At 49.5% G+C, this 27,179-nt stretch overlaps 3 protein-coding genes and 1 long non-coding RNA gene across 14 annotated transcripts in view; 1 reads left to right on the top strand and 3 right to left on the bottom strand.

Annotated features, from left to right (window-relative positions):
* SMKR1 (small lysine rich protein 1) overlaps positions 1 to 102 on the bottom strand; it is a 6,022-nt gene extending 5,920 nt beyond the window's left edge. The window contains exon 1 of the mRNA XM_015855549.2: positions 35 to 102. Within this exon, the coding sequence (XP_015711035.1) occupies positions 35 to 87 (53 nt within the window). The 5' untranslated portion in view covers positions 88 to 102. The remainder of the gene's footprint in view (positions 1 to 34) is intronic.
* Positions 60 to 17,836, top strand: LOC107310192. Of its 5 annotated transcripts, none has more exons than XR_001553518.2 (4): positions 60 to 129; positions 398 to 1,730; positions 3,192 to 3,360; positions 3,444 to 3,696. It is a non-coding gene; the product is annotated as an uncharacterized LOC107310192 (long non-coding RNA). The 5 variants fall into 5 exon arrangements; XR_001553530.2 differs by having other exon boundaries at positions 129 to 694; positions 1,004 to 1,730; XR_004308978.1 differs by lacking the exon at positions 60 to 129 and adding an exon at positions 1,934 to 2,010 and having other exon boundaries at positions 130 to 1,730.
* Positions 4,392 to 18,930, bottom strand: STRIP2 (striatin interacting protein 2). 4 transcript variants are annotated; one of them, XM_015855358.2, is made up of 21 exons: positions 17,830 to 17,940; positions 17,528 to 17,597; positions 16,635 to 16,709; positions 16,425 to 16,559; positions 16,214 to 16,334; positions 15,618 to 15,686; positions 15,440 to 15,546; positions 15,230 to 15,357; positions 14,670 to 14,852; positions 13,914 to 14,137; positions 13,617 to 13,682; positions 13,421 to 13,484; positions 12,742 to 12,813; positions 12,446 to 12,520; positions 11,795 to 11,892; positions 11,481 to 11,607; positions 10,243 to 10,343; positions 9,646 to 9,712; positions 7,575 to 7,679; positions 7,138 to 7,342; positions 4,392 to 6,221 (listed from the first exon to the last, which is right to left on the bottom strand). In XM_015855358.2, exons 1-21 carry the CDS (start codon positions 17,887 to 17,889, stop codon positions 5,971 to 5,973), a joined length of 2,403 nt encoding a protein of 800 aa, XP_015710844.1. In that variant the 5' UTR covers positions 17,890 to 17,940; the 3' UTR covers positions 4,392 to 5,970. The 4 variants fall into 4 exon arrangements, with proteins under 4 accessions (XP_015710844.1, XP_015710756.1, XP_015710918.1 ...); XM_015855196.2 differs by lacking the exon at positions 17,830 to 17,940 and adding an exon at positions 18,675 to 18,929 and having other exon boundaries at positions 5,971 to 6,221; XM_015855270.2 differs by lacking the exons at positions 12,446 to 12,520; positions 17,830 to 17,940 and adding an exon at positions 18,675 to 18,930.
* A 573-nt stretch (positions 18,931 to 19,503) lies between these two features.
* AHCYL2 (adenosylhomocysteinase like 2) overlaps positions 19,504 to 27,179 on the bottom strand; it is a 37,144-nt gene continuing 29,468 nt past the window's right edge. For all 4 annotated transcript variants that reach the window (XM_015854660.1, XM_015854892.2, XM_015854743.2 and 1 more), the window contains exons 9-17: positions 25,783 to 25,846; positions 24,992 to 25,080; positions 24,292 to 24,362; positions 24,067 to 24,161; positions 23,677 to 23,775; positions 23,501 to 23,569; positions 23,352 to 23,430; positions 22,635 to 22,755; positions 19,504 to 21,536 (exon numbers count right to left, since the gene is read on the bottom strand). In XM_015854660.1, the coding sequence (XP_015710146.1) occupies positions 21,530 to 21,536; positions 22,635 to 22,755; positions 23,352 to 23,430; positions 23,501 to 23,569; positions 23,677 to 23,775; positions 24,067 to 24,161; positions 24,292 to 24,362; positions 24,992 to 25,080; positions 25,783 to 25,846 (694 nt within the window). In that variant the 3' untranslated portion in view covers positions 19,504 to 21,529. The remainder of the gene's footprint in view (positions 21,537 to 22,634; positions 22,756 to 23,351; positions 23,431 to 23,500; positions 23,570 to 23,676; positions 23,776 to 24,066; positions 24,162 to 24,291; positions 24,363 to 24,991; positions 25,081 to 25,782; positions 25,847 to 27,179) is intronic.

Below are 27,179 nucleotides of genomic sequence, written 5' to 3'. Positions count from 1 at the left end.
CTACGCATGCGCAATGCGAAGCGGAATTGCTCACTGTGCGCATGCGTAATGAGAACAAACGAGGCCGCGCCACCTCAGCCCGCGCATGCGCAGAGGGAGGCGGGAAGTTGTTAACGGTCGCCTCAGGAGGTGGGCGGGAAAAGCGATCGGCGTGTGGGTCTGTGAGGAAACGGTGTCCGTTAAAAGGGCTCTGGGAAAGTAAAACAAAACAGGCGAAGGAAATATCGCGTCAGTTTCGGCTGATAGAAGCCGTGTTTTGCAAAGGTTGTGGTGGAGGTCGGGGTTTGGTGGAGGAAGAAGTGAGGTTTTTGTGTCTTTGAGGGCCAAGGTGTGGTGTGTGGTGCTGGGGGAGGCAGAGCCCGTCATGTTATTGAGTTTAGCTTTGGTTTTGGGACAGGTTTGGAGGCGGTTTCTGTTCCATATCTCTCAGCATCACGCTTCTGCAAAGTGACAAGAGTCCAAAGCACAAGTGGAAACTACCAGCAGGAGATGAATCATCTCGTTAAAAGACAAAAAAAAGTAGAAAATAGCACTTCTTGATCACACTGCAGCCAAACTACAGCACTTCAATGAAACTTCCTACATCACAGTTCCGTTTTTCTCAAACCTTTGCCTCTTGGAATCTACCCATAACCCTTTAAGACTGAAAGGCCTAAGCCTTATTGAATTTCCAAGCTTATCTTCGAAATAACAGGTAGGAGTTTGGAGGTTTGCTGATTTGAGCACATTTTCCCTAAAGAAAGGGAGTTTCACTGCTACAAATTGCCTCTCATCCCTTCTGCCATCACTTCTGAACCAAAAGTTGGTTCAGACAAAGTCTGAGGCAATGATTCAAATATGTTAATTTCCTGCAAGTATCATGAAAATGACACAAAGGTAGGTAAACCTGTAAAGGAGATTTACAAGTAAGTATCATGAAAATGACACAAAGGTAGGTAAACCTGTAAACGAGATTTACAGACTTCTCCAGCCACCTTTTCTGCTCTTCCTCTTTTTCCTCGAGGTTGTTGGATTTATGACAAACACAGATTTCCATCCTGTGTGATTGTAATGATTCATCGGCATTCAGCTGTTGCTTCAGATGCGCTTATGGGATGCAGCGGTTCGAAGGTGTGAAGATTTTTTGTCGTACTGATAGAATTGATTAGGAATGCCAAAGTGCAGAAGGGGACTGAAATTCTGTAGTGGAGGGAGTATTTGCAAGGAGAGTATTTCAATCAGATGCTGAAAAATAGAAGGAGATACAGAGAATGAGCCAAGCCTGTGGACAAAACATGGATTAATAAAGAATGGTTGAAAGAACTCCCAAAAATGAAAGCAAAAGAAGCTGTGCTGAGCAACTTCCTTCTGCATGAGATTTCCATTACAAAGTGAGCCATGTAACATAGTGGACATCTATGTAGTGGTTAATACCATCCTCAACATGGATATATATTCCATGGATTAACAAATTTCAATCCAGAAAGATTCATCTAGCAATAATTCTAAAGCATTAACATAAGTCTAACGGCTGTCTCTTTGATGGAGAGGGAAAGCTGAGCCTGGCTGAATGGAGAAGTGAGACCAGGGAATGCTGGAAATAACAGCAGGGTCACCACGCAACACCACAGCAGCCTCAGAGCCCACGTCAAGGAGGAAGGATGGTCTGAAAGGCAGTTTGGAAACAGAATGGAAACCATCGGATGTATTTGCCACAAAGAGAAAAGGACTGAGTTCAGGAAAGACAAGAGGTAATGTCCAAATGTCACTACTATGAATATGGTGCAGTACCTCTCTTTCAATCCAGTGGAAACACTTCTCTTGTAATCATGTTTTCAAGGACAAGTCATAAGACCTTGGAAGCATACATCTCCAATTCTTAAACTTCTCATGGGTATTTTCTTTGCTCTAGAAGACAGTAATTTTTCATAACTTCTTTCCTTGCCACAAATAGGATCCAGAAGGTTTTGTTGCGTCAGAGAAAGGGAATTACTTTCTGATCAGTGGGAGTATCAGGCTTCACTGCGGCTGGTGAGCACCTTATCTCCCTGTTCACACTCAGCGTGATGAACTTCTGGCATTGGGTGGCAAAGGAAAATGAGGGATACTGTTACCCTGTATCATAGACCGAGCTTGTCAGGATGATGCAGGAGGTGTCTTGTAAGCTGAAGAAGTTCCTTGCTATTTGAATAGGAGCAGGGCCTTCAGTATTGGACAGACAGGGCATGACTGTGTTGTGGGTGTTGTGTTTTTGGTGGCTTAGCTCCCGTTCTTTGTTGTACTGGTCATTGCTCTCCTGTTCCTGCCTCTACAAGGCTGCAGGAACTGGAACAGTTTGCTTTCTGAGGTGGAAACAGCCCTACTAGAACTTTCACTGCCAGGTAGGTTCAAAGGAATCAGAAGGAACCAAAAAGACAGGAGAAAACAGGACAGGATGTGGTGGTGTGGTCAGAAACCAGCTCTGTAGACTTTCTAAGTAAGACAGTTCTGAATGAGGCTTGGGGATAATAGAATAAATCACAAAAAAATGACAAATAATACAAAAATTCATATTTTTTTCTACGCTGATGGAAAAAAATGATGATGTTTAATTTTTATTAACAAACCACACGGCATGAAAGAAGCAATCGTAATTATCTCCTTTTAGCAAAAACAACTGGCAAGATACCACATTTTACTGACTACTCAGAGTTCAGAGAAGTAGCACTAATGACAAGTGTGTCAGCAATATTAGATTGAGCACTCAGAAATCAGCCCATGAACTCAGCTGTTGGTTTTCATAAACATGCTTGAACCTGGCTAAGAAAAGCAAGCTGCTGTTTGCACATGCAAGGCTTTACATAAATAATTAAGGGAAGTTTGTGCAAACTGGGAGGATAATAAGCCTGGCCTCATACAGTCATTGCTGTAATTTCAGTTTGATAAATAAAGAGTGCTCCAGCTCTGGCAGCTGGCAGGCCAGCACGTCTCCCTGTCGTTATAAGCTGCTCCATAAGCTGTGGAATTCATGACATCCTTCCCTTAGTGCAACTGGGGATCTTGGCTGGGACCTTAATGGGGTCTCCCCCTCCCACCCAGCTGCCAACTTTCACAATTCTTCAAGGGAACTTAGGGAATATCTTTGAGGCTTTTTATCCCTTCCTCAAGTTTGCGTGACATTGGCTATCCAGTTCATAAGCTGCTTATAATGTCTTTGGACATTCTGTCCTTAGGAAATGAGGCTAAAAATGGAAGGAGAAGAATCTTCAGGCAGTGAAGAAGACAACTTGCAAGCAGCAAAACTTCCTGCAGCCACCTGTTGGCTGAAGAAAAAACTCTGCGTGCAGTTTGCCACAGAAACTGAGCACACAGCCATTCCTGGAATCAACAGTTGCGTTCAGGGTAAGATAACAGATACGGTCCCCTCAGCTGCACAGGAGCTGTTAGAAACTTCACTCTGAAACTCATCAAAACCTCTCTTTTAGGGAGATGGAAACCCTCACTGTGAAGGGGGGGGATTTCCAACTGCTGCCTGCTGGTGGCTGGAGAAGCACAATATTGGGATGGAATATTTCCTAGCACTGCTGGAGAAGCAGCTCCTTGGGCTCAGAAGTGCTGGTAAGAGAGTTTTCCAGAGGGGCCTCAGTGCTTAAACACCTTAAGGGGAAGTTTTGAGCTTATTGCGTTGTTTGACTGACCCACATCTGGTTGTAACTAAAATAAACTTATTAAAATAGAGGTTCCCCCTATTCCTGTTAAACTGGTGTGTCAGCCCCACAGCTGCTTTGCAGAGTGCAGTGAGAACACTTTTTTTTATCAGCTTGACACCCACATTTTCCTTCTTTCTGAAAGAAATCCTTACAAAGCATGGCCTGCTTCAATAAAAGTGTGATAAAGCCATGATGGGATGAAAGAACTGAAGCTAAAAGCTCTGCCTTCCCCTATTTACTTTTTATTTTTACACATGGGCTCAGTTTTCGCATAGGGGGATATCTACAGAGCTTAATTTTTTTGGTGGTGGAAGTAGTATCGAAACATTGCAGTTATTTCCATCTTTCTACCACACAGAGATTCAGTTAAGAATTTGTATTTCTGTTCTCAGTACAGATAGAAAACACCAATAAGCTGTGGAGCCCTCACATGAAGCACAATTTAAATGCAAAGAGTAGAAGCATGAACCTTATGTCAAACAGAATAACCAGGGCCTACACTAACACTGCAGGGAAGAGAGGGAAAAGGAAGAAGAAAATTCAGCTGGTCCTGGGCTCTATATTTGTAGCATGTGGCTGAGAGCAGTGGCATTTATGCTACATTTCTACCACTTGTATATGCAAGGGACCTGACTTTTTGGGTTGTTTTGAAAGGATTGTTCTATAAAAAGAAATAAAGTCAATCAAAATTAGTATGTCAATTAAGGTGCACAAAGAAGAAAGTTCACGTGAATGATTGGACTTGAAAAGTCACTCTGGTTTATTGTGAACAGAAGCATTCCTAAAGAGGTGAGCGGGTTTACTAATGGCAGCTCTTTGAAAAGTGCCTTTTGCAAACCACATTAAGAAAACATTCTCAGTTCAGTTCCACAGCAATAAGCACAAATCCTGCCATGACAAATACCTGTGGTTTTATCACCTGCATGCTCTGTGTGTTGGTAGCCGTACAGTGTGGGAGAAATACAGTTTTGCCTGCACTATATTGACACATTTTTCTTTGACAAAAGAACTGATTTCAGAAGGGAGGAAAAGTTAGACCAGGATTCCCTGTGAGTGGCTGACAGCATTCTGTAGAAAAAGATGTAATCTTTCATCTCTTATAATCTTTCATACTGTCACCACACTCACAGCTCATTGTGTGAGTCTGAACGTTCTGGACTGCACCATCTGCTGTTACTGTCATACATTGGCAGCAAAGTGGTACCCAAAGCACTCTTCCTTCCCACTTTAAGACTCAGCACAAACATCCTCCTAGAGAACCAAAATCCTGTGCAAAAATCAGGTTATTTTCCAGAAGACGTGGCGCGTGCTGTCTCCTATAGGGCTGCAAAGGGTAAAGAGCAATGAAGCTCTCTGGAAACCTAATGTTGCAGTAATTATCCTTCAAAAACAATCAGCCTGCTGCATTTTATTTTCCTGTATGGACTTTGTAATGGAGCATCTTGCTCGATGAGAAAAATAAAACCTTTCTGTGGCATGTTTAGACATCCTGTAGTTTGGGTTGGTAACTTCTGGGCCAGTAATTCTGGACTTAATGCAGGTGGAAAGAAACATGGCAGTGAACCTCCTCTGCAGCTCTACGCCCTGCAAAGCTTGTCATTTGTTTTACTCTCATAGCAGTGAGCAGAGGAGTGAAGGAAAGTGAAGCAGTGATAAAGGTAGTGCAGTGCATCACTATACCTAGTGACTAATGCAAAAATTGTGTAAGAAATCTGTAAATCTGCCATACAATCCCAGCAGTGCTGCTGCCCTGGGGGCAAGTGGTAATGTCATGCCCTATGGCCAAGTCATACAGCTCTACTTGGGACTGTCATAGACGGTGCCACCTATTTTGTGTGTTTTACTTCATCATAGCAGTGTGGTGTTTGAAGCACATCATCATAACTGAGCAAATGAAAATGCATCAGCTCAGGCATCTGGGTGAGATGAAGACTTATCAAAGCTGAGATACTCTTATAACAGACTTAACAAGCTAAGGGACAGCACAGACTCAGATCTCTCATACACAGTCATAAATCTTCAGTGAAAACCAGGTGAGGTCACTCCTGATGTTGGCACCAATGAGATGCTGGAACCTGGTCCTTGGCCTCCATGCAGGTCTGTTGGTACCTCATGGCCTCCAAGAGGTCACAACAAAGGGAAGACTGCCAAGAAAATGAGTGTTGAGGTGTCTGGATGGTTACAGAGAGGCCTGGACTCTTTAGAAATGTGATTTTCTTCCAGCTTTACTTAAAATTGTCTTCCTTTCCTCACTGTAGCACCTGAAGTCCCTGTTGGGATGGGACGGGTGACGTGGTGGCTCTCACTGGTAGCGCAGCAGCTCTTCCCAGCGGATGGGCTGGGAAAATACCTCCCTCTCCAGCCACAGCTCATAGGAGTAGTGGAAGTCCTCGGGGAGATCCAGCCGCTGCCCCAGCACGCTCTGCAGGCAGTTGTCCACCGGTGCAAACTCTGAATCCTGAGGTTTGTCGTATCTCCGGCTGTTGAAGGCTTCAATGCTGGCTCTCAGTGTGCATTCTTCAGCCTGGAAGTCCCATGGCCTCGCATCGATATCTAGGTTTAAGATCGAGCAAAATCATGGCATCGTGGAATGAAATAAGGTTTGAGTAAAAGAAAGGATGAAGGTTTTACAGCATCACATCCCTGCACTGATTTACCAGTCCGTTATTCCTAATTCTATGATAATTATTCATAACGAGTTCCCATTATGCATGCATTTTAATTTGAAGTAATTAGCTGAAGTGTATTAAAATCACTTGTAAATTAAGCAGAGTCAGAAAGCTTCCTATAGAAGCACAATTATTTCTGTTCTCTGCTTTGAGGACTCTGTACAATTACAAAGCTGCTTTTTTTGGAAAGGCCTCGTCACTTCAACTCAAAATCTCCACAGACTTCTAAGGCAGGGAGATCAAGATTGAAAGCATACTGCTAAACCCTGTTGGAAAGCTAACAATTGCTTGTAAAGAGTTAAAAAAATCATGCCAAGGTCTCAGCAGTGCTCAAAGGAGGGAAAAGCCTACTAAAAATACAGATTTAGAGCACAGAAGAGCTGTTTAAACAGACCAACACGTCTGGCCTGTGCTTCACCTTATGGATTCAGAACCCTTGGCTGTGACCAATGTTGTCTCTGGTGTGAAGTGTGGGGCTACTGCTTGGGTTTCCGCTCTGTGGCCATACCAGGCACACATGTTTGGTACAGAGCAGTTTGGTGCCTCAGTGGTAAAAGCAATCAATTTGTGAAATTGTGGAAATGGAGGGCTGGGTTTGGTGGAAACTCAGCTTGGAGACCTGAGCTTAACTGCATCCCATCCTGACCCGATTATTCCTCATGCAATTAGTTCCCTCCTGATGGTACCTTAAGGCTTCAGAAAAAGAAAACCCAAGTGCTGACCCAAGCAAGTTTATAGCGTTCCAACAGGTCCTAGGGCAAAACCTGCCCATGGAGAGGACGTCTTCTGGTACGACTCACCATTGCCATACGCCCAGTCGTCGTTCATGCGGTGTCGCACCTTCTGGTAGATGGCTGACATGGTCTTCATGTTGCTCTTTCTCCACTGACGTCCCAGGTATTTGGTCTGGATTTTCAGGAGTTTGAGGACGTACAGCTGCATCATGGCCTGCTTCACCTTCAGAGCTCGCTTTAGTATCGGGGCCGACTTGAAGACTACCAGCATCTGCCAAAAAAAGGCATTGGAAATCAGTGCAATGAGCTCAGCAAAACAATGGAAATGTTGCCTGCACAGCTCTGGGCAGCACCACTTTGTAAAAGCATGTGGAAGACCAAAAAAAATGTGATGTCCTTCAAATGTCAACGTTGGGTCCAGTATGGGTTAACTCATTCATCAGTGGCTTGGATGAAGGGACCGATTGCCTCCTTGACAACTTTACTGCAGTGATCCTCCTTACCATTGTCCTCGAGTGCTTCCACTTGGTCAGCTTGTTCAGGATCCTCAGCAGGTTAATACAGGAGAATAAGTTTCTCCAGCAGAACTGGTTGTTGTCTCCGGCTTCCTACAAGCAAAGAGGGGAAAGCAGAGCCCTGATGGTTCACCATCACGCTGCCAATGGCACACAGAGACAGAGAAACCTTTCTGAAATCCTCAGATCAAGTCAGTGCTTTAATTTGCGCTTCGGTTTAGGGTGTTATCCAGGAGAAATCACATTGCTTTGTCACTGGGAATGTGTGTTTTAGGAGGTTTGTATTGATTGTTTGCCAAGCAAATTACAGCCTAGTCATCACTGCTTAGCAAACGTTTTGTTGCTAATTATATGAATCGATTTGTAAATTACTACATGCTTAGAGGATGCTATGGATAAATAAGAAGAAATGACAAAATAATGAAGGATGGACCAGCAACATTTCTCTTGGGAGAACAAGATTTTTCTATAGCAGAGATCCTCTCCAGCTTAAGCGCAGCCCATGCATTATTTTAAATACGAGCTGCATGTCAGCACCAGCGCGTGGAAATAGTGCCCATGGCACATCTGAGCACTAATTGCATCAGCACGGCTGCCTGGTTTATGCTGAGCACAGCACAAGTGTCCCACAAATAACCTATTTGGATAAGAGCAGAAACAAGTGCTACTTATTTTATAAGCCACTCACAGCAAGCCACAGCCTTAATGACCTGTGAACAAATTACAGCCTGTTGAGCATTCCACCTTCTGGGCATCTCCAGGTGGAGAGTGTGATTAGACACTGATGGAAGTGTCAGAAAACATGATTTACCCATGAAAACGCTGTCAGCATGATGCCTTTGTTCTTAAAAGCGAGCACCAAGCACATCATCCCAATAAGCAATGGTGAAAGCAGTGGCATGCATATCATTCTTTAGAGGCCAAAAAAGAAGAAATCATCTGATTAGGAGCACTTAAATTCTGGTGAAAGCCACTCTGAGAAAACGCCCTTTTCTGCCAGCAGAGGCCATGGTTCTGCGGGAGGCTCCACCCAGCATGACCACCTCTGGATACCGCAGCTGAGTTATTTATCCTGTATTTATTCCTGTACAGCAGCAGTTCCCACAGTCCCTGCTCTGGAAACAGCACTGCTGAGCGTGTCCTAGTTTTCCACAGAAGCAAACCAAGCACATCCTGCGTGCAGCCCCCTGAAAGCATTATCATCTATTACATCTGCCAGGAAATGTGATATGGCTGTGATGTTAAATCAGTGCAACAGAGTTAAAACAAACAAAAGACAGCATAAATATTGGCTGAAGAAAAGAAACACAACTACGTGCACTAATGTCACTGAAGAAGCAGTGAAGCAGTGTGTGTTTGATTTCTGTAAATAGGCACTGGATTTTTATAGAAATGGAGTTAGCAATCAATAAAAGAGGGAGGTGAAGAAAGAAAAAGGGAGGAGAAGAAATGAAGGAAGAAAAGAAGAAAAAAGAAAGGGAAAGAAAAGAAAGGAAAAGGAAAGGGAAGGGAAGGAAAAGGAAAAGGAAGGGTGAAAAGGAAAAGGAAAAAGGGAGAAGGAAAAAAAAGACAAGGGAAAAGGGAGAAGGAGAAAGGGAAAGGGAGAAAGGAAGGAAGAAAGAGAAAAGAAAAAAGGGGAAAAAGTAAAAAGAAAATGAAAAAATGAAAAGGGAAAGAGAGAAAGATAAAGAAGGGAAGCAAGGGAAGGGGGAAAAAGGAAAAGAGGGAAAGGAAAAAAGGAAACAAGGATAAAAGGAGAAAAAGACCACTGTGTGCCACTAGAGCTCCCAACGATGTGTCACTAGATGTCCCCATCGGGCCAACTTTGGCTCATCAAAACCACAGAAAGCCTTTCCCTTTATTTCTGATTGCAACGTGTTCACAGCCAAGGAAAACGACATAGGCTCGAAATTTTAGCAGCAGCAGTGAGATAAATTTTCAAGCCCTTCTACAGGAAAAAGTCTATTTTGGGGCTGAAGACACAGAAAAAATGAAAGAAAAGTCCTTCCTCACCCACCTGCATAAAGCAATACTGTTACAAGTGCTCTGCTTCACTTACTAGGCTTTCTGCAGTGAGCTCAGGCAACTCGTGGACTGTACAGTGCGGGTAATCCAGGACAGAGATGCTGTGGAAGATGGGAAAGAAGAGACTCATTAAGGACAATCGGCATGTGAGCCTAACGAGCAGAGCCCTCCCTGCTCCCAGGCATGCATTAGTGGGGGTTTGGAGGAGGTGGATCCATTAGGACATGGCAGATCAGTTATTTGTGTGTATATTAAAAACAAAAACTCATACGAAAAGCAGATTTTAGGTTAAAATGGAAATATCTGACAGCAAGAATATTACCAGCAAGATAATGCATGGCAAGGGCGTTGAGTCTTGCCCAAAGTTTCCAAGCCTTCTGTGTCTACTGCCTTTCTAAAAGTAGCCAACCAAAAAACCCTCAAACGTACACATATATAATATATGTGTATGTGTGTATAATAATAAAATGTACTTTAGACATACATTTTATTAATACATATAAGTGGGGTTTGGTTTCTTTTTGGAAAGCATCTGGCATGGAGAGGATTCAGTGCCACACTTTGCCCTTGCTTGAGCATCGTGCTGTATTTCCCACTGCAGCATCACTGGCCATCGCATGCGTGGCTGTACCTGTTTTTGGCAGTGATATAGGACATGATGTTTTGGTTGAAGAACTTCAGGATCAGCGGGATGCAGTTGGCAAACACCAAATGCTGGGACACATACTCAAACTGGGGGAGAGAAGCGAAATGGGTCAGCGTCAACAGGAACAACTGGAAGCGTGTGCTGGGAATTTCCATTTCCAGTTTGGATGGTTTGCTCTGAACCTGGCAGACCATCTTCCTTGTGCACAAGTCTGCTGTGTGAGGCTTGCATCACATACAACAACTCCCAGCATCTGGAAAAGTGTGTTGACACACAGAATTTCATGGCAAGACTCTAGAAGAGGTGCACCCAGTGAATGCAGGTCGCTTTTCAAGGTAAAAACTGGGGGAAAACATTAAATATGGAAGGAAAAGGAGGAGACTGACTACTACAAAGGATATAGGGTAACTTCCATTCTGGCTTCTACAGTTCACAGAATTGCAGGGGCTGGAAGGGACCTCTAGAGATCATCTACTCCAATCCCCTTGCCCAAGCAGCTCCTTCAACCCATTTGCACAGATCAGCAAAAAGAACAGATAAGGAAAAGAAAGAAAGGGAAAGAAAGGGAAAGAAAGGGAAAGAAAGGGAAAGATAAGGGAAGAAAAGAAAGGAAAAGAAAGGGAAAGAAAGGGAAAGAAAAGAAAGGGAAAGAAAGGGAAAGAAAGGGAAAGAAAGGGAAAGAAAGGGAAAGAAAGGGAAAGAAAGGGAAAGAAAGGGAAAGAAAGGGAAAGAGAAAAAGAAAAATGCCCACTAATTGTTTAACACAAATCAAACTGCATCTAGGACCCTGAGCTGGTTCTACTGAGGCCAGAGCCCTGAGAGCTCTACCCTGCTGAGGACCTCACGAGTCCTGCCTAGCCCCACTGCTCGTGTGGAAGTTGGGCACAGCAGGAGGAATCCTGCCTAACTCCTCCCCACCCCGGCTGCCAGGAGAGGCTCCCTCTGCTGAGATCTCTGGAATTCTAACCTGATTAACCACAGCATGTGTTCATCCACAAGTCAGAGAGCTCTTTCCACATGAGTGGAAACCACCCTGTCAACAAACAGCCAAAGATATATTGCAGGCAGGTTATTCCTGCATGAGTAATGCTCTAAAAAACATGTCCCAGAGCCAGGGTTCATCCCTACAATCCACTGCTCCTCTTGGAAACATTTCCTGGAGAGCTCCAGTAAGGATGCACCAGCCCCACGAGCACCAACCGTGACCCCTTCTCAGTGCTCACCTGGTAGATGTGGTTCAGCTTGAAGTGCTTGAGGAGCAGCAGCAGTAGAGCCGAGATGCTCTTCACAATAATCTCCTTGTGCCTGTTCACATCAATCCCCAACTTCATGCTCTGCAGGACAGTGATGCTGGCATGGTGAGGGAAGATCAAGGCTAACCATCAACCTGATGGGACCATCACTGACCCACATCCCTTGGACCCCACATCTGCAGCCCCATGCCCACATTTGGGGCTCCCTTAACCTATTTGCAACTCCCAACTTTCCCACTTGGTCCAAGGCTGGAACAGCTGGAGGTATCTCCTTCAGGACTTACGGCATCTCCTCAGGCAAGACGTCTGCCAGGATGTTGATGGAGTCAGTTTTGGCCTTGGAGGTGGGCGCTGCAGCAAGGAGGATCTTCAGCAGAGCGATCTGCAGAGGAGGCAGGTGTGGAGGCAAAGGGCGAATCCCTTCCTTTTCCTTGAGACTAGACAACTTCAAGCCAGCTCTAGAAGTTTCCACCAGCCCAAGGTTCACTCATGGTGATGGGCCAGCTGTGCCAATGCTCAGCTCTCCTTTTGTACTCAACTGCAGGCAGCAGGGCAGCTCAGCTTTTGTATTAAGTTGATGCACTGAGCTCTAGTGGTATGGATAAAACAGCGCTGCAGCTTATTGCATTTAAATGTTTGCCTCTCCCTGCAGACAGACTGTAGGTGGCCCAAAATGCATCTTAAAAGAGCTGAATTTGTGAATTGTAGTGTGTGGGAATCTCTTGAGTCGGTGGGAAAGCTGAAAGGGATGTCCCACTGTCCTATCTCCAAACACTGGACCATGCCTCTGGGTATCTGACCTCCTCGATCCTCTGGAACCCTCCTCTTGGAGATGACTTTCCACCCAGCTCTGCTCTGGATTCCCACCGAAATCCCAACGTTCAGATCCCTAACACCCACAGACCCTATTTCATTTCTAAGGAACACAGGCTTACCATATACTGGGGGAGATTGTATAGCATTGCTCGATACAAGACCTCACAAGGGGTTTCTTGGACTTCCTCTTCCCCCTAGCACAGGGAAACATTAAAAACAAGGGGGGGGGGGGGGGGAAGGTATCTCCAGTCTGCACACTTGAGATATGTCAGTTTCTTCCCCCAAAAATCAACCTGGGGACTTAATGATTGGGTCAGAATGTAGTGTTTGAGAGCATTGGAGGTGTGACCAAGATGTACAGGTTTCAGTGACATCTCTTCCCTGTGTCCATGTAGTGATGGGGAGCGTATCTTACCAGGGACATGGGGCACTTCTCCAGCTCCTCCTCATTCTTGATCTGGACATCTGAGATGGAAACGTACTTGTGCTGGCAAGATACACAGAGGCGGTGTGGGAATACGAGAAAAACAATTCAGAGCAGCAGCTGTGAAGCAAGATAAACAGCACGAGAACCAAAAACACCTCTAGAAGAGAAAAATCAAAAGCAATGGCTCATGGCTCTGATCGGATGAGCACCCACATGCACAGTTAAGGAGTGTTTGTAGAATACTCTGTTGACATGTAAAGGTGGATGGGAAGGTTGTAAGGGCAGATGGGACAAAAAAAAAAAAAAAAGGAAACTTGTGAATGTATGTAAGTGATGTGAGAATTTGAAGTAAACGATTTGGATCGTTCACATCCAAGTCCGTGCATCAGATGTTGCAGCAGAGCAACGATACAACTACAGGATGCAACACTGAGCAATGACAGCATTTGCTGAGCTAGCTGAGGACAGAATCTGCATCAGACCTTTACTGTGGGCTGAGAGCATGTGAGCAACTCCAAACCTTTTGTGAGTGATGTATCACCAAGCTGATGCATATGAAACTTGATGCCCTGCAGTATCTCTATGGCCATAGTGACCTTGGCCAAAGATTCCCTCATTTCTGTGATATCCCCATTGCTCTGATCCCATCTTAGAGCCATTGTCTCACCTGCTTCAGCGTTTTCACGCTCTCATGAATGGGTCGTGGCAGCCCTATCAGGGTCTCGGTGTCCCTGGAGGAAAAGGCAGAAGGTAAATACAAGGATAGGATGAGATAATACCAAACGTATGGCCTTAAACTGCATCAGTGGCACCGAAGGGAGCTGGGGGACAGGCTCTGGTGGCCCCTTACACCTGACACTCACTGTCCCAGAGTGAAGCCGATGAATTTGTTCCTGCTCGCCTCCAGAAAGTGCTCAATGTCCTTCTGCCTGATGGAGCAGCAGAGAAATGAAATCAAGAAATCAAGGAGGACAACAGACATATATCTCACCTGCTGAGGGAGGGCACTGGTAGGGGCAAGAAACATTTAGCTTTCTAGGACTGATTTCTAGAGGTGTTCATACCCAGGACTCCCCACAGATGGTATTTCCATGCATAGACCAGCCTTGGCCATGTTTGGCTAGGGCTGGGGAGGATGGCAATGATATGCCACGATCTACCTGACTTTGGGGGCCCAGGGCAGCCCTTTGGGGAACAACACCCGTTCTATAGGTGGGCGCTGGGCTGGTATGGTAGGGAGGAGTGCATCCCGCTCCATCAGGTCCAGCTCCCCCTCAATCCCACCATCCACTTCATCACTCTCCTCTTCGTCAACTCCTGTTTCATCGCTCTTGAAGGGGTCTCTCTCGTTGTAAATATCCAGGCTGTCTTGCTTCATCAAAGGCTGCAGCAGAAGGGGAGGGATAAATCAATGTCACACCATGGATTCCAGTTTCCTCCCAGCCAACAGCTCCTGACATCTCCATCCTAAAAGGGCTGAGCTCCCAGATGTGCCCTGGGTGAGGATTTCCCTTCTGGCTGCCTCCAGAGCCTGGACAAGAAACAGCCCCTCTCTGTAGAGCAAACTAGGAAATGTCACCCCCTTTTTCATTTGAATTATTGGAGCTACCACCCAACATCCTCCCCCCAACAAAAAAGGCATTTTCATCCCCTGACCACACCACCACAACACCAGGAACTGAGCTAAAAACAGACAAGTTTGCTGCAAGCAGTTTGGTCTCAGCACTTATCAGCCCTTTGCCACAGGGTCAGGGCTGTCTGCTCACTTCCTCCATCTCGAGTACTTCACAGGGCTGATCTGCAGCAACTTTTATGAGCTGAGAAATACTTAGAAAAGGGGAAGGAAAATGGAATCTCAAGTGGGTGATGGATCCCGTTGGAGAAGGGCTGGCCATGCCCAAGGAGGAGGCCCTTACCCGCCGGCTGCGATGGCCACGCTTCTGCTGCTGCTCAGCCAGCTCAATGGAGCAGGTGGGCGGTGAGGCAGCACGCATGCTGCGCATCACCTGGATGCTGTCCTCGGGCAGGGGAGGCAGCCCCAGCTCCTCCCTCCTCCTCACCTTCATTGTCTGCAGGGCTTCAAATCCTCCCAGCGTGAACTAGGGACCAAGGAGAGAAGTGGCAGAGTGGGGAGGGGATGGACCCCAGGATTGCGCAGCAATTTGAGGCTTCCAGGTGGAGGTTATCAAAGTGGGGAGCTGAGAAAGCACAGCACTTTCTCCAGCCTTCTTCTGCTCCCTGCATCCCAGAAACCCCAACAGAAATTGTTCACCTTGGGTCATCCCCTTGTGCCATCCTAAATCACAGAATGGTTGGAGTTGGAAAGGACCTTGAGAGGTCACCCACTCCAACTGCAACAACAGGGACATCTACAGCTTGATGATGTTGCCCCACCATGCTTGGATTACGCAATGGATTGCATCCAGCACCGTTCCCTGCATTCCCAATGCCTGAAAAAAGGAAATGGGGCACCCACCAGGAGCACCTTCCAGAGCAGGAGCAGGACCTTCTTCATAGGGAAGTGCGGAGCGTGGCCGCTGCAGAACTTGGTCACCATCGTGAAGAGCAAGAGAGCAAAGGGCTCATCGGAGCGCACAGAGAAACCTGGCAGGGAGGGAGCAGGAGTGAGCTCAGGGTTGGCCCTGTCCCAAGGCTGTCCCCACTGAACTGTGATCCCATGGCTCACTCAGCTCGGTCCTGAAGGTCTCTCGGCAGGATTTCCACTCCGGGGGATCCGTTTCCATCTCCACACGGATGTTCTCCACCAGCAGGTACATGACGCTGAGCAGCACCCTTATGGGACAGGAACGTGACACATGGTCCCAATCATCATCCCCAGTGGATCCCAGTGCTACCACGGGTACCTGAGCTCGGTGCTGTCAGCCAGAGAGATGGCCGGCTTCCGCAGTGCACTGCTGCACGCCTGGCTGTTGCTGTGGGGAAGGGGATAATGAGCTCAGTGGGGCGGCTCCTCATCCTGAGCCCACTCCCAAAATATGGCCATGGTGGTGGCCTCAGGGAGGAGGAATGAGATGAGGAGAGTGAGGACAGGGAGGAGAGGAAGGTGAGGAGGACAATAAGGTGAAGAAGAGGAGAGTGGAGAAGATAAGGAGAGGAAGAGGGTGAGGAGGGTGGAAAGAAGGAATGAGATGAAGAAGAGGAGGACAAGAGTAAGATGAAGAGTGTGAAGGAGAATGAAGAGGGCAAGGAAGCTGAGGAGGAGAATAAGATAAAAGAGTGTGAGGAGAATGAGGAGAAAGAATATTATGAAGATGGTGAGGAGGATGAAGAGGAATAAGATGAAGAAGGTGAAGGATGGGGAGAAAGAATAAGATGAAGAAGAGGACCAGGAGGATGAGGAATAGGTGGATGGAAGAAAGACTAAGATGAAGAGGGAGGTGTGGAGGAGAATAGGACAAAGAGGAGGGTGAGGAAGGTGGGAGCTGTGGCGTCCTCTCACTCGATCTCCATACTGAGCAGCTCCAGGAAGGCGCTGAAGGTGCCCAGCTGGTACAGCAGGAAGCTGTTGTGCCGTGACCAGTGCAGGACATCGCCTTCGCTCTCACAGTCTCCAAACACTCCTGGGGAGGCCCAGGGAGGAACGTGGTCAGCGAGTGCTGCCCTGGGACCCCCCAGGACCTCCCTGGGACGGAGCTGGGCCAGGTGCTCACCTTGTGCCAGGTAGAGGATGGCCCGCGCTGCCCGCAGCCGCCGCTCCCTGCTGACCACCTCCAGCCCCTCCAGCAGCCGCAGCACGTGGGCCCTCTGCTGCGCCGTGTCCAGCTCCATCCACTGCCGACCCCGCGCTGCAGAGGGGACAGAGTGATGTGTGGGCTGTGGGGCAGCACTGTGCCATGGGGCACTGAACACAGAGCTCATACCTTGGGGGCAAAACTCTTCCTCGAAGCATCGCCGGTTGGTGCTGAGCTCGGGCTCCTCAGTGTAGCTGTACAGCTCTGCTGGAACACAGACAGCGGTTACCAGAAGGGTTTTCACCCCTCATCACCACCAGATTCCTCTGAGATATCCCCACATGCCCAAGATGTGGGGCAGAACCCCAGTGTTGTCCTGGAGCTCTCTGGGAGCTCCATTGAGCACTGGGATCCCACTCAATGCTTCCATAACCATCCAGTCAGTCTCATTTCATGTTGGGAACACTGCAGATATCCCAACATGGCATTAAAATCCAATAAAACCCAAATGGGACCCTGGACTCTTGAGCCTTACAGCAGCTCTCCTGGTGGGTGCCGATGGGACAGTGGGGACAGTGCTGATATCTCAGTGTCCCTGAGCAATTTTAGAACTTCACTGAGCTCCGGGTTCTGACTCTGCTCCCAAACCCATTTCACATTGCTATGAGGCAATGGGGACAGCATGGATACCCCAGTGTGGCATAAAAAACGGGACCCAGAGCCACATATCAGCCCCACAGCCTCACCTATAGGAACTTCCACCTCACCCCCGCCCCTGCCACTGCCCCATTGCACCTGCAGTGCCATTTGGAGGGTAATTTTGCCCCAATTTGGTCACTTTGCAAAAGGAGAAACCCCAGGAGCACCGCGCAGCCAGGCAGGTCGAGCACTGCTTCCATGCAAACAGCTCCGGGCTTTGGGGTTTTATGCTGCTTCCAATATCATCATAGTATCATATCGTAGTCTGATATGATCATCCCTACACATTCCCTATACCCCATTATTAACCCCTCCGTTAATTAAACCCTCCTCTCTCTCCCTTCCAGGTTGCTGCCGCCCCACGGATCACCCCACAGCCCCACCTGCGAGCTCTGCACCGCGGCTGTCGGCGTCCCCGTATTCGAACTCCACGGTGGGGAAATCCACGGAGCCCTGCGGAGAGCGGCGCGTTTGGAAGCGGTGCGTAAAAACAGCAGCCGGCCCTGGCTGCAAACAGCCCCTGCACGCTTAAATGCACGGCTCGCACCCTGCCCAGCAGCCCCGCGTGTGCAGCTCCATTTCTGCACAGCCTAAAACCTCCCCGGTTTAAATCCACGCCTTTCATCCTGCAGGCAGCCCCGAGCACATACCCCTGTTCTTCCCAACGTAAACCCGCAGCGTTTACCCTGCAAACAGCCCCGTGCACGGACAGCGGTTCTTCCCGTCTTAAATCCATGGCTTCCATCCAGCGCACAGCCCCGTGCACGCATCCACCCCGCACTCAGCCCCACGTGTGCTCCCCAGTTCTTCCCAGCTTCAATTCCAGGGCCGTCCCTTCTCCCTACGTCCCTCCCAGGGCTGCGGACCCCCCCCGACCCCCCCCATTTCCCGCAGCGGGAGCGGAACTGGAGCGTAAAACCCCGGAGAGAGAACGCATGAATGGGTCACGGATGGCACTTCCATCGCTCCCTCCTGGCTGTGGGGCGGAGCGAGGTACATCGACCCCATCCCTATGGGTACCCCCAAGATGCTCAGCACGGGGCTGAGCGCTCTGCACCAAAACTACGCTTTTTCACCCCATTTTTTTTGCAGCCCAGGGCTGCGGATCCCCTTCAGGATCCTAAATCCCAGGAGGAATTCAGGACTAATCGGATCAGTGGGGCCATGGAAGGAGGAGGGGGGGGGGGGGGGGGGGGGGGGGGGGGGGGGGGGGGGGGGGGGGGGGGGGGGGGGGGGGGGGGGTGAAGCCCCAGCGCACCCAGCACAGGAGCCCACTGTGGGTCTGCGCCCCCCGTTGGGCCATCGGCCCCCGGGTGTTGGGGTGCGGGGAGCATTGGAACTGGGGGGGGAGCATTGAGATGCAGGGGCTGGGGACACCACTGGGATAACCGGCGCTGTGACCCCAGGGACTGCGCAGGGAACCCCCCCGGACCAGGACCCCCTCGGACTCCCCACCCCCAGAATGACCGACCCCCCCCAACCCGCAGCTCCTCAGCACTTCCAGCCCCATTCCATGCCCCCATTCCCCACCTCGGACTCCTTCCGCTGTCCCCTGAAGAACTCCCGGCCCTTTTGGGGGGGGTTCTGCGCTGGGGGCTGCCCCATTCGGGCCCTCCCCGCGTTGAGGTTCGGGTTCGGGTTCGGGTTCGGGTTCGGGTTCGGTGCCCCCCCCGCCGCCTCCTCCATGCGTTGCGCCCTCCGCGCCCCTCCGCGCACGTGGGGGCCGCGCCTCGTGCCCCGCCCCCCCGCTCCTATTGGCTGTTGCATGGAGGGGGCGGGGCTGGAGGACACACCTCCTCACCCCGTTCTGCTATTGGGTTGGGGGGCACCGTAGAGATGATGGACACTGCAATAAGGGGCGCTGGGGGGGCACGTGTGGGTGCCCATAGATGGGGCTGGGGGGAGCATGGGGTGACCCCGTACTGTGGGAGATGGTGGTTGCCCCAGGGCAGGGGGCTGGGGGGGGCAGCGACCCCAAACTGGCGCCATTCAGCAAACATGTCCCACATACAGAAGGGGTTTGGGGTCCCATCCCCATCCCATCCCCATCTCCATCTCCATCCCATCCCATCCCATCCCATCCCATCCCATCCCATCCCATCCCATCCCATTCTCTTATCCCAACCCCAACTCTATCCCCATCTCCATCCCCATCCCATCCCCATCCCATCCCCATCCCCATCTCCATCCCATCCCCATCCCCATCTCCATCCCATCCCCATTCTATCTCCATCCCCATCCCCATTCTATCTCCATCCCCATCCCATCCCATTCTCTTATCCCAACCCCAACTCTATCCCCATCCCCTTCCCCACCCCCACCCCACTCCATCCTTCATCCCCAGTTCCGGAGCAGCACATCGGTTTTCCAACATTTTATTTCTGTTTCGAGATTACAGAGTCTTTATTGCTGCTCTAATACAATCACTCAGACATCAATAATTAAAACATCCTTTTGAAAATGTTCTCCAAGTTTTGCTGCCCTCTCCGCAGCCAACCATGATGGGTTTTGTCTCATTTGTTTCTAAAGATCTCAACTGATTTATTCTCCTTAACATGATTTTGCTGGTGTTCCCTAAAATCTCCTTTTCCTAAATCTTTAAAAACGTTAAAAAAAAGAAAAAAAGAAAAAAAATTAAAATAAAAATTACACGTTTTAATTTAGAGATGATCACAGAATATTATAATTCCAGATTGATTAGGAAAAGCCAAGCAAGCGGAAAAGCTGACAGGAGAAGAAGCAGAATGACACGGAGAAGAGCTTTAAAAATACAGGTGGGAAAAGGTGAGGCCGTTTGGGGGGGGGGGGGGGTGTCTTTCTTTTATTGTTATTATTTTTGTCCCATCACCTGGAAGGTAAATGAAGGTAAATCAGGGCTTAGAAATAGGCACAGCTGCCGGGAGAGATGATCCTGGGGCAGCGATGAGCTCAGTGTGGGGAGCTGAGCTCTGTGTTGGGCGCTGAGATCCAGGCAGGGATCCAGAGCTCCATGTTGAGGTACTCAGCTCCATGTGCGGATCCAGAGCTCCATGTTGGGATGCTGAGCTCCATGTTGGGTGCTGAGCTCCATGTGGGGATCCAGAGCTCCATGTTGGGGTGCTGAGTTCTATGTTGGGTGCTGAGTTCTATGTGGTAATCCAGAGCTCCATGTGGGGATCCAGAGCTCCATGTTGGGTGCTGAGCTCCATATGGGTATCCAGAGCTCCATGTTGGGTGCTGAGCTCCATATGCGGATCCAGAGCTCCATGTTGGGTGCTGAGCTCCATATGGGGATCCAGAACTCCATGTTGGGTGCTGAGCTCATGGCTGGGGTGCTCAGCTCCATGCAGGGATCCAGAACTCCATGTTGAGGTACTGAGCTCCATGTTGGGTGCTGAGCTCATTGTTGGGGTGCTGAGCTCATGGCTGCGATGCTCAATGTGTAGATGCTCAGCATTGATAAACTGACCCATGTAGGGCTGCACAGTGTTGGGCAGCTCAGCATAGGAGCACTCAACGCAGGGACACTCGGTGTGGGGATCCTCAGCCCAGTGCTGCCCCCAAAGTAAAACCTCCAGCAGCTCCGTGGACTCTTCCCAAAACCTCCTATCTGGGCACAGTTCTGCAGGAGGGAGAACTGTTTGTTTGCTGCAGGACGTGGCCACGGGTCCACAGTTCCTTTCTTGTGCGTGAGCGGCGCTGAGGACACCGCGAGGCAACCAGAGGCTGAAGATGGAGCGGTGCCTGCAGGACATGGGGTGCTGAGACACCACCTGGAGCTCCCTGCTCTACAGCCAACAGTTGGCCAACCTCCGTCGGCTCCAGGCATTGCGGTTCGGCACCGCGCAATTATCAGTTCCCAACTCAGCACCATCGAGGTGCAGGCGGCTCCTCCATACAGGGGGGTTTGGTGGATCTGATGGAGAAACATCAGTGGGAAATCAGACTCGGCGCGTCCCCACTGAGGCTGCAGAGGGTCTCACGTGGATGCTACCAGCCTGGATGCTGCCAGCCGTGGCGCTCCAACTGTGATCCAGAGCAGCAGGGAAGGAAACTTTGGTTCACGGCAAAGCTTGGCACTGGGAACGGAGCAGCAGCGCAGCGCCGGGGAGTCCCCACCCCATCAGCTCCTTCCTCGCCCTCATCCTCACACAACCCCGAATGGGAACGACCAAAAAGAGAGAAACGAAATGAAGGGGAAGAAACGGAGCGTCTCCCAGTTCGCGGCAGCACGAACACGAGGCAGAGCCGCGCACAGAACTCTAATTCAATAAATAAATAACCTAACACACGGTCTACTACGAGAGCAAGCCTGGCTTGAGCGTAGCAAGCTTGCGCTGCTTCATCCTGTACAGTAGTTGAGAAAGGATTTGGGTTCTGTTCCTCATGGCTACAGCGGCAGGAACTTAATACCTGGGAAAGAGAGAAAACGAGGGTTCAGCACATAGAAACTGTGAAATTTGGGGCTGGACGCTAAGAAAATGATAAAATATCCCGAGTTGGAAGGGACCCATAGGGATCATTGCATCCAATGCTGGTGTTGGCTGAAATGGTGTTGGAAGGAGCCAGGTCCTTTCCTCCCCCGGAATTCTGAGTTATTTTTAGTTGGGGTGAGGGAAGGGGAAGCTCAGTGGTGCCAACAGGGCTGGGGGTTGGGATCAGCTCAGGGCACAGAGAGCTGTACTTGTACTGCCACTTCCAGCACCCAAACCTGGCTTTGAGCAGCAGAATTTATCAGTAAGAGAGAAACTTTGGAGAAATCCACGTTGGCTTTTGGGTTTAGTGGCTTTGGTTACAAATGCAGAGCTGCGTTGGCCATGACAGCAGCCCAATTCCTGAGCCTGGAGGGAGAAGTGACCCACAGAAATGTGGGGATTTTCAGTGGCTCCTCTCTGATGTGAGCCCAAGTGCTGCTGAGCGCCAGCCCCGGTGCGTCAGGCTTTAAAAATAACCTGGTTGCCCAAGAGCTGCCCGGGGGCACCGCAGTGGGGACAGCTGCCATCCAGGGAGTCAGACTGAGTGGAGCCAGGGCAAGAGTGAGGTGCTGGGGAGACCTGGAGAGGAACTTGGGGGAACTCAGGAACAGAGGGAGAGTGCCTTTGTATGTGGGCAGATGGTGACAGAACAACGGGGAACTGCTCTGAACAAGAAGAGGGGATTATGAGGTCAGATGCTGGGGAAATCCTTCACCTGGAGGTGCTGCAGCCCTGCAGCTGCTGCCCAAAGCTTTGGGTGCCCCATCTTGGAGGTGCCTGAGGTCATGGATGGGGCCAAGGGCAGCCTGAGTTGGGGGGCTCCCATCCCACAGCAGGGGTGGGGCATTGGGGTCCCTTCCAACCTAACCATGGTTCTACAGCCTTTAAGGTTCTTTCTAACCCAACCTAACTCCAGGATCTTTGCGGACTCTCCCAACCCAACTCAACCCAACCCCACTCAATCCTATGACCTATAAGGTCCCTCCAACCCAACCACTCCACAACTCTGCAGTTCTGTGACCGACGGGAGCCACACCTGTAGTAGTTGGGTTTGAAGGGCCCGTTCTTGTTCAGCCCCAGGTACTTGGCCTGTTCGTCCGTGAGCTCTGTCAGATGCGCGTCGAATGTCGGCAGGTGAAGGCTCGCCACGTACTCATCTGAAATATTACAAGCAATGAGCTCTAAGCACAGCTCTGAGCAACAAGAGCAGATCTCTAAGCACAGCTCCCTGCAGCCCTTCTGAAGGAAGCAAAGAGCTCCCACCACCCCATCCCCTGCACAAAGCATCGATGGTTTCACAAAGCATCACAGCACGAATGCTGGAACGGCAGAAATTCGCCTTTGCTGCTGCAGTATGGAGTGGCTTCATCCTTTTCTTTGAGAAAAAACAAACCTTTGGGCAAGCTGTTCTACAGCCCAGACAGAAGCTGCCCTCCCCCTGACCTTCTCAAAGCGTTCATATCTTGGAAGCACTCCATGTCCCATAAACACTCGCTGTCGGAACTGAGACAGATTGAGAGAGGAGCCTCAAAACTCCACAAATTTATCAAAATGAGACTGCTGAGCTTTGCCTCCTCCAACTTCCAGATCTGGATCTGGAGAAGTAAAGTGTCCAACAGCACCTCCATTGCCCCTGACCACAAGGATGAGGATGAGGATGGACGAGGATGATGCCAAGCATGGCAAAACCTCTTGTCTGCTCAACACTGGTGAGGAAATAAAGAACAAAAGAAGGCAGCCAGCACGTCCTTACCCATTTTCTTAGGCAGCAGGTACACGTCTTGCTTGTAGCGGCCCTCAGGAGCATTGTACAGCTCTATCAGAGCCAAAGCCTGCATGGAGGAGACACCTGGTGAGTCAGCGCTGTGTGCTATGGGGTGAGCCCACCCCAGCCCCACTCACCTGCGTGGTGGCGGTGATGGACAGCACGAAGGTGGGCACTGTGGAGCAGCTCAGGTTCAGCAGACGGCCCTGGGGAGGAAAAGCACCAAACCCTGAGGCTGTGCCTCCCTCCTGGGGCGAGGCAGGGTCTCCCCACGCTCCTGCAACAGGAGGTGGTCGCTTTGTGTGCCCCTCACCTCTGCCAGCAGCACTATTCGCTTCCCGTCTGGCCAGATGACGTGATCCACCTGGGACCTCACCCGCTCCCAGGTCAGCTCGGGTGTGCGCAGGCTTGCCTGGAAGACAGCATGCAAATGGTCAAAGCCATGGAATCATGGAACCATGGGATGGTTGGGGTGGAAGGGTCCTTAAACATCACAGAACTATGGGATGTTGGGTTGGAAGGGTCCTTCAGGATCACAGAATTACAGGATGGCTCGGTTAGAAAGGTCCTTAAAGACCACATACATCCTCTGGGACTCCTGGCAGTGTTGTACAGCGGATGGGTGGGTTATTTTACCCAATATTTAATGCTGAAGAGAGGCTGAGAGGTCCCCATGGCCCCGCAGAGCCCACCCTGTGCTCACCACGTCGATCTCGGTGTTGGAGTGCCCCATGTTGCAGACAATGCAGCTGTTCTTCATCCGGTCCAGGTGCTCCCTGGTCACCACGTTCTTGTTGCCTGTGAAAGGGGAATGCAGAAACACCAACAGGCACAAAATGCAAATTATTGGTGTGACTTTCCCCATTTTTTGCTCTTTCCTTTGGACCTGGTCATGGGCTGCTCATCTGCCCACCCCAGCACTGTGTACCTGTGCAGGTGATGACAATGTCCACCTGTCTGATGACTTCGTTGAGTTTCACAAGCCGGAATCCATCCATGCTGAGAATGGGAAAAAAAACAGATTGTTTGAAAAGCAGCAAAAAATGTGCCAAAAATAGAGAAAAAAAAAACAAAAAACAACCCTCTCAGATACTCATTTTAACTTCCTAATGCTGCACAACAGCCAACACGGAGTGCTGAGCGACGCTGTGCCCCAAGCAGTTCTGGGGTCAAGCACAGAGATTTGGGTCTCCTGCTCAAGATGTGACACTAAAAAGTGAATTTTGGGTGTTTCAAATCCTCTGTTGTGAAATCAGCATCCAAAAATGCCCATTTTCGTTTGTTCCGCTGCGGAAGGTGCGCTCTGCACATGGCAGAACCAGGGCAGGGCCTTGGAGGGTTTGACAGCAGTTCCCCTGAGAGTTTATTTCTGTCTCTCCTGAGCTATAAAATCACCGTTACTGCAAGACTGGGGTTTTTTGGATCTCTCTCTCTGGATCTCTCAGTTCGCCCCAATTACGACTCCTTCCTACTGCAAATCACTTTTGGGGGTCAAACCCCAAAGTTCTGCAGGTGATGAGGATGGAACCCAAATGTTATTGAGGATGGTCCAACCCAACCATCCACTGCTTTGTGGCCACGATTTTCCTGCAGAACATCCCCAGAAAGGAGCGAGGCCGGGTGCTTACCAGGCCTGCAGGGCACAGATGGGATCGATCTCAGTCACGTAGACGATGGAGCCCATGGCCTTCAGCGCCGCACAGCAGCCCTTGCCCACCTGGGAGGGAGAGGAGGGCAGGGAGGAGGGAGATGAGAGACTTCTGAGGCAGGCAGGATTCCCAGATTTGGGGCATGGGAAAGTAGAAGAGGTACTAAAAATATACAAGTGCTAAACTCAGGTTGCCCAAAATTCTCAGATTTGGAGCAATCTAGGACACGGGTCAGGCTGCAGCTCAGCTAGAAGCTAACAATATGAAAGTGCTGATTATTTGGGTTTCTGAGAGCTCTTTTCTCCCCACAAATCGTCCTTGTGTCCAGAAGGACAAACAACACCGAGAGATTACTTTTATCTCAGGGGACATTCCAAAGCTCTGCTCAGCCTCTGCTCTGTGGAAGTGTCCCAGTTCCACCTCTGAGGGTTGGCCACTCATAGCACGCAGGGAACGCAGCAGTGCTGATAAGGACCAACATCTCCCCACACTGGGATCTCTTTCTCAAGGGGATCCCTCCATTTGAGTGTGAAAACACATCAATAAGGCAAAACTCGCTTCTTTTCCTTGAGCAGCTTTCAGCACACAGCGCTACAGCTGTGCACCCGCAGAGCTCAGCAGATATTTTTGTGTCCCTTAACATTTCAATAGCGGTATTTTCACGTTCAGGTGCTCTGAACATTGAGCAGTGATACATCCTAAGGCACAGGTTTGGTTTCTGCCATACATCTCACAAGGAGAGCACCCATCTGGGTGGCGGAACCCCTTACCTCCCCATAGCCACACACCACCACCTGCTTCCCTCCAAACATCATGTCCGTTGTCCTCTTCAGGCTAAGGAAAGAGAATCAAAGAGTTAAAATCCAGCAGCAGGAGCAGGAATCATTTCTACTCCCAAATGGGCATTTCCCTTTGGCCAAATTTGGGTGCTGAGAATTGGAGCAAAGAGGACAGATTTGGGGCTGTATTACATATATGGGGTTGGTTGTTTTTTTTTCAGTTCAGATCTCCAAAATCTTTTCAAAAATAGCTTCTTTCTGTCTCATTTTGTTAAAAAAAAAAAAAATAAATCCAAGATGTCTCATGGAAACACCTACAGAAGATGCAAAGGTGGGATTTTCTTGCCAGGATCCTGGCGCTCTCCCCCAGCAGAGCTCCCCCTCCCACCCATTCTCCTTCTGCCTCCCCCCCAGGAGTGCCCTACATGGCAGGCTATTTTTGGCATGCAGAAATAGGTCAGCAGTGCAGGGAAGGTGAAATTCCCCCACACTTCCCGAGGAATTCAGATTAAAATTCCAGCAGGTTTCCTTGTACCTTGGCTCAGGTTTCTCTCGTCCCCATCTCAGTGCCCGTCCTATCACAGCCAAAACAACGAACCTTCACCCATCCCAACCGAGACAATAAACGGAACATGAAATCACAAGAAACAAAGAACCTGCTTAAGGTTTACGACCTTTTTAGCCTGCTAAAAGGTGCAGCTAATAACAGTTCTGCCCTCAATGCTCAGAACTTGGGAGCAATTCCTCACCATGCACTGAGCCCCACCACATAGCTGCCTCTGGCCAGGCCCTGGGGCATTATTAGAAGGAAGGGCTGCGTAATTAAAGGAGTTTGCTCATCAAGGGATTAATTCATCAAGGAATGGCTTCATTGAAGAATGACTTCATCGAGGAAAGGCTTCATCAAGAAATTATTTCATCAAGGAATGACTTCATTGAGACGTTTTTCCATCGCTGCTTCTCACAAGGCGCAGCTGTGACATATTGAGCTCCGCGGATGTCATGGATCCTGGGGACCAGGCAGATGATGGTGCTGACTTAACTATTGCATGTTTGGAGGGCAGGAAGAGCAAGAAGCCATTGGCTCTTTGCTGGCTTGTGCTATGGGATGTTTTGGCATGAAGAGTTGGGATTCCATCGCTGTTGATTTGATCCAGACATCTTTTAGGGCAAAATGCAGCAGAAAAGTGGAGAAGAAACTGCAAGATCACACAGGGAAGTTGATTTGATGGTGCAATATCTCATGTGGCACTTACAGACATCTTAAGGGTCATCTTCATGTCCTCTTACTGGGACACATTATGAACATGGATCCTCTTCCCTTTCGGTCACAGCAACCTCTACCAAGAAGATCACCTTCAAAGCCAAGATGATGGATGAGGCGCTCC

Source organism: Coturnix japonica, chromosome 1 (genome assembly GCF_001577835.2).
Source record: "Coturnix japonica isolate 7356 chromosome 1, Coturnix japonica 2.1, whole genome shotgun sequence".
In the NCBI taxonomy this organism is placed as follows: domain Eukaryota; kingdom Metazoa; phylum Chordata; class Aves; order Galliformes; family Phasianidae; genus Coturnix; species Coturnix japonica.
The sequence above is the reverse complement of the archived record's forward strand: the minus strand, read 5'-3'. Positions and strand labels throughout refer to the sequence as shown.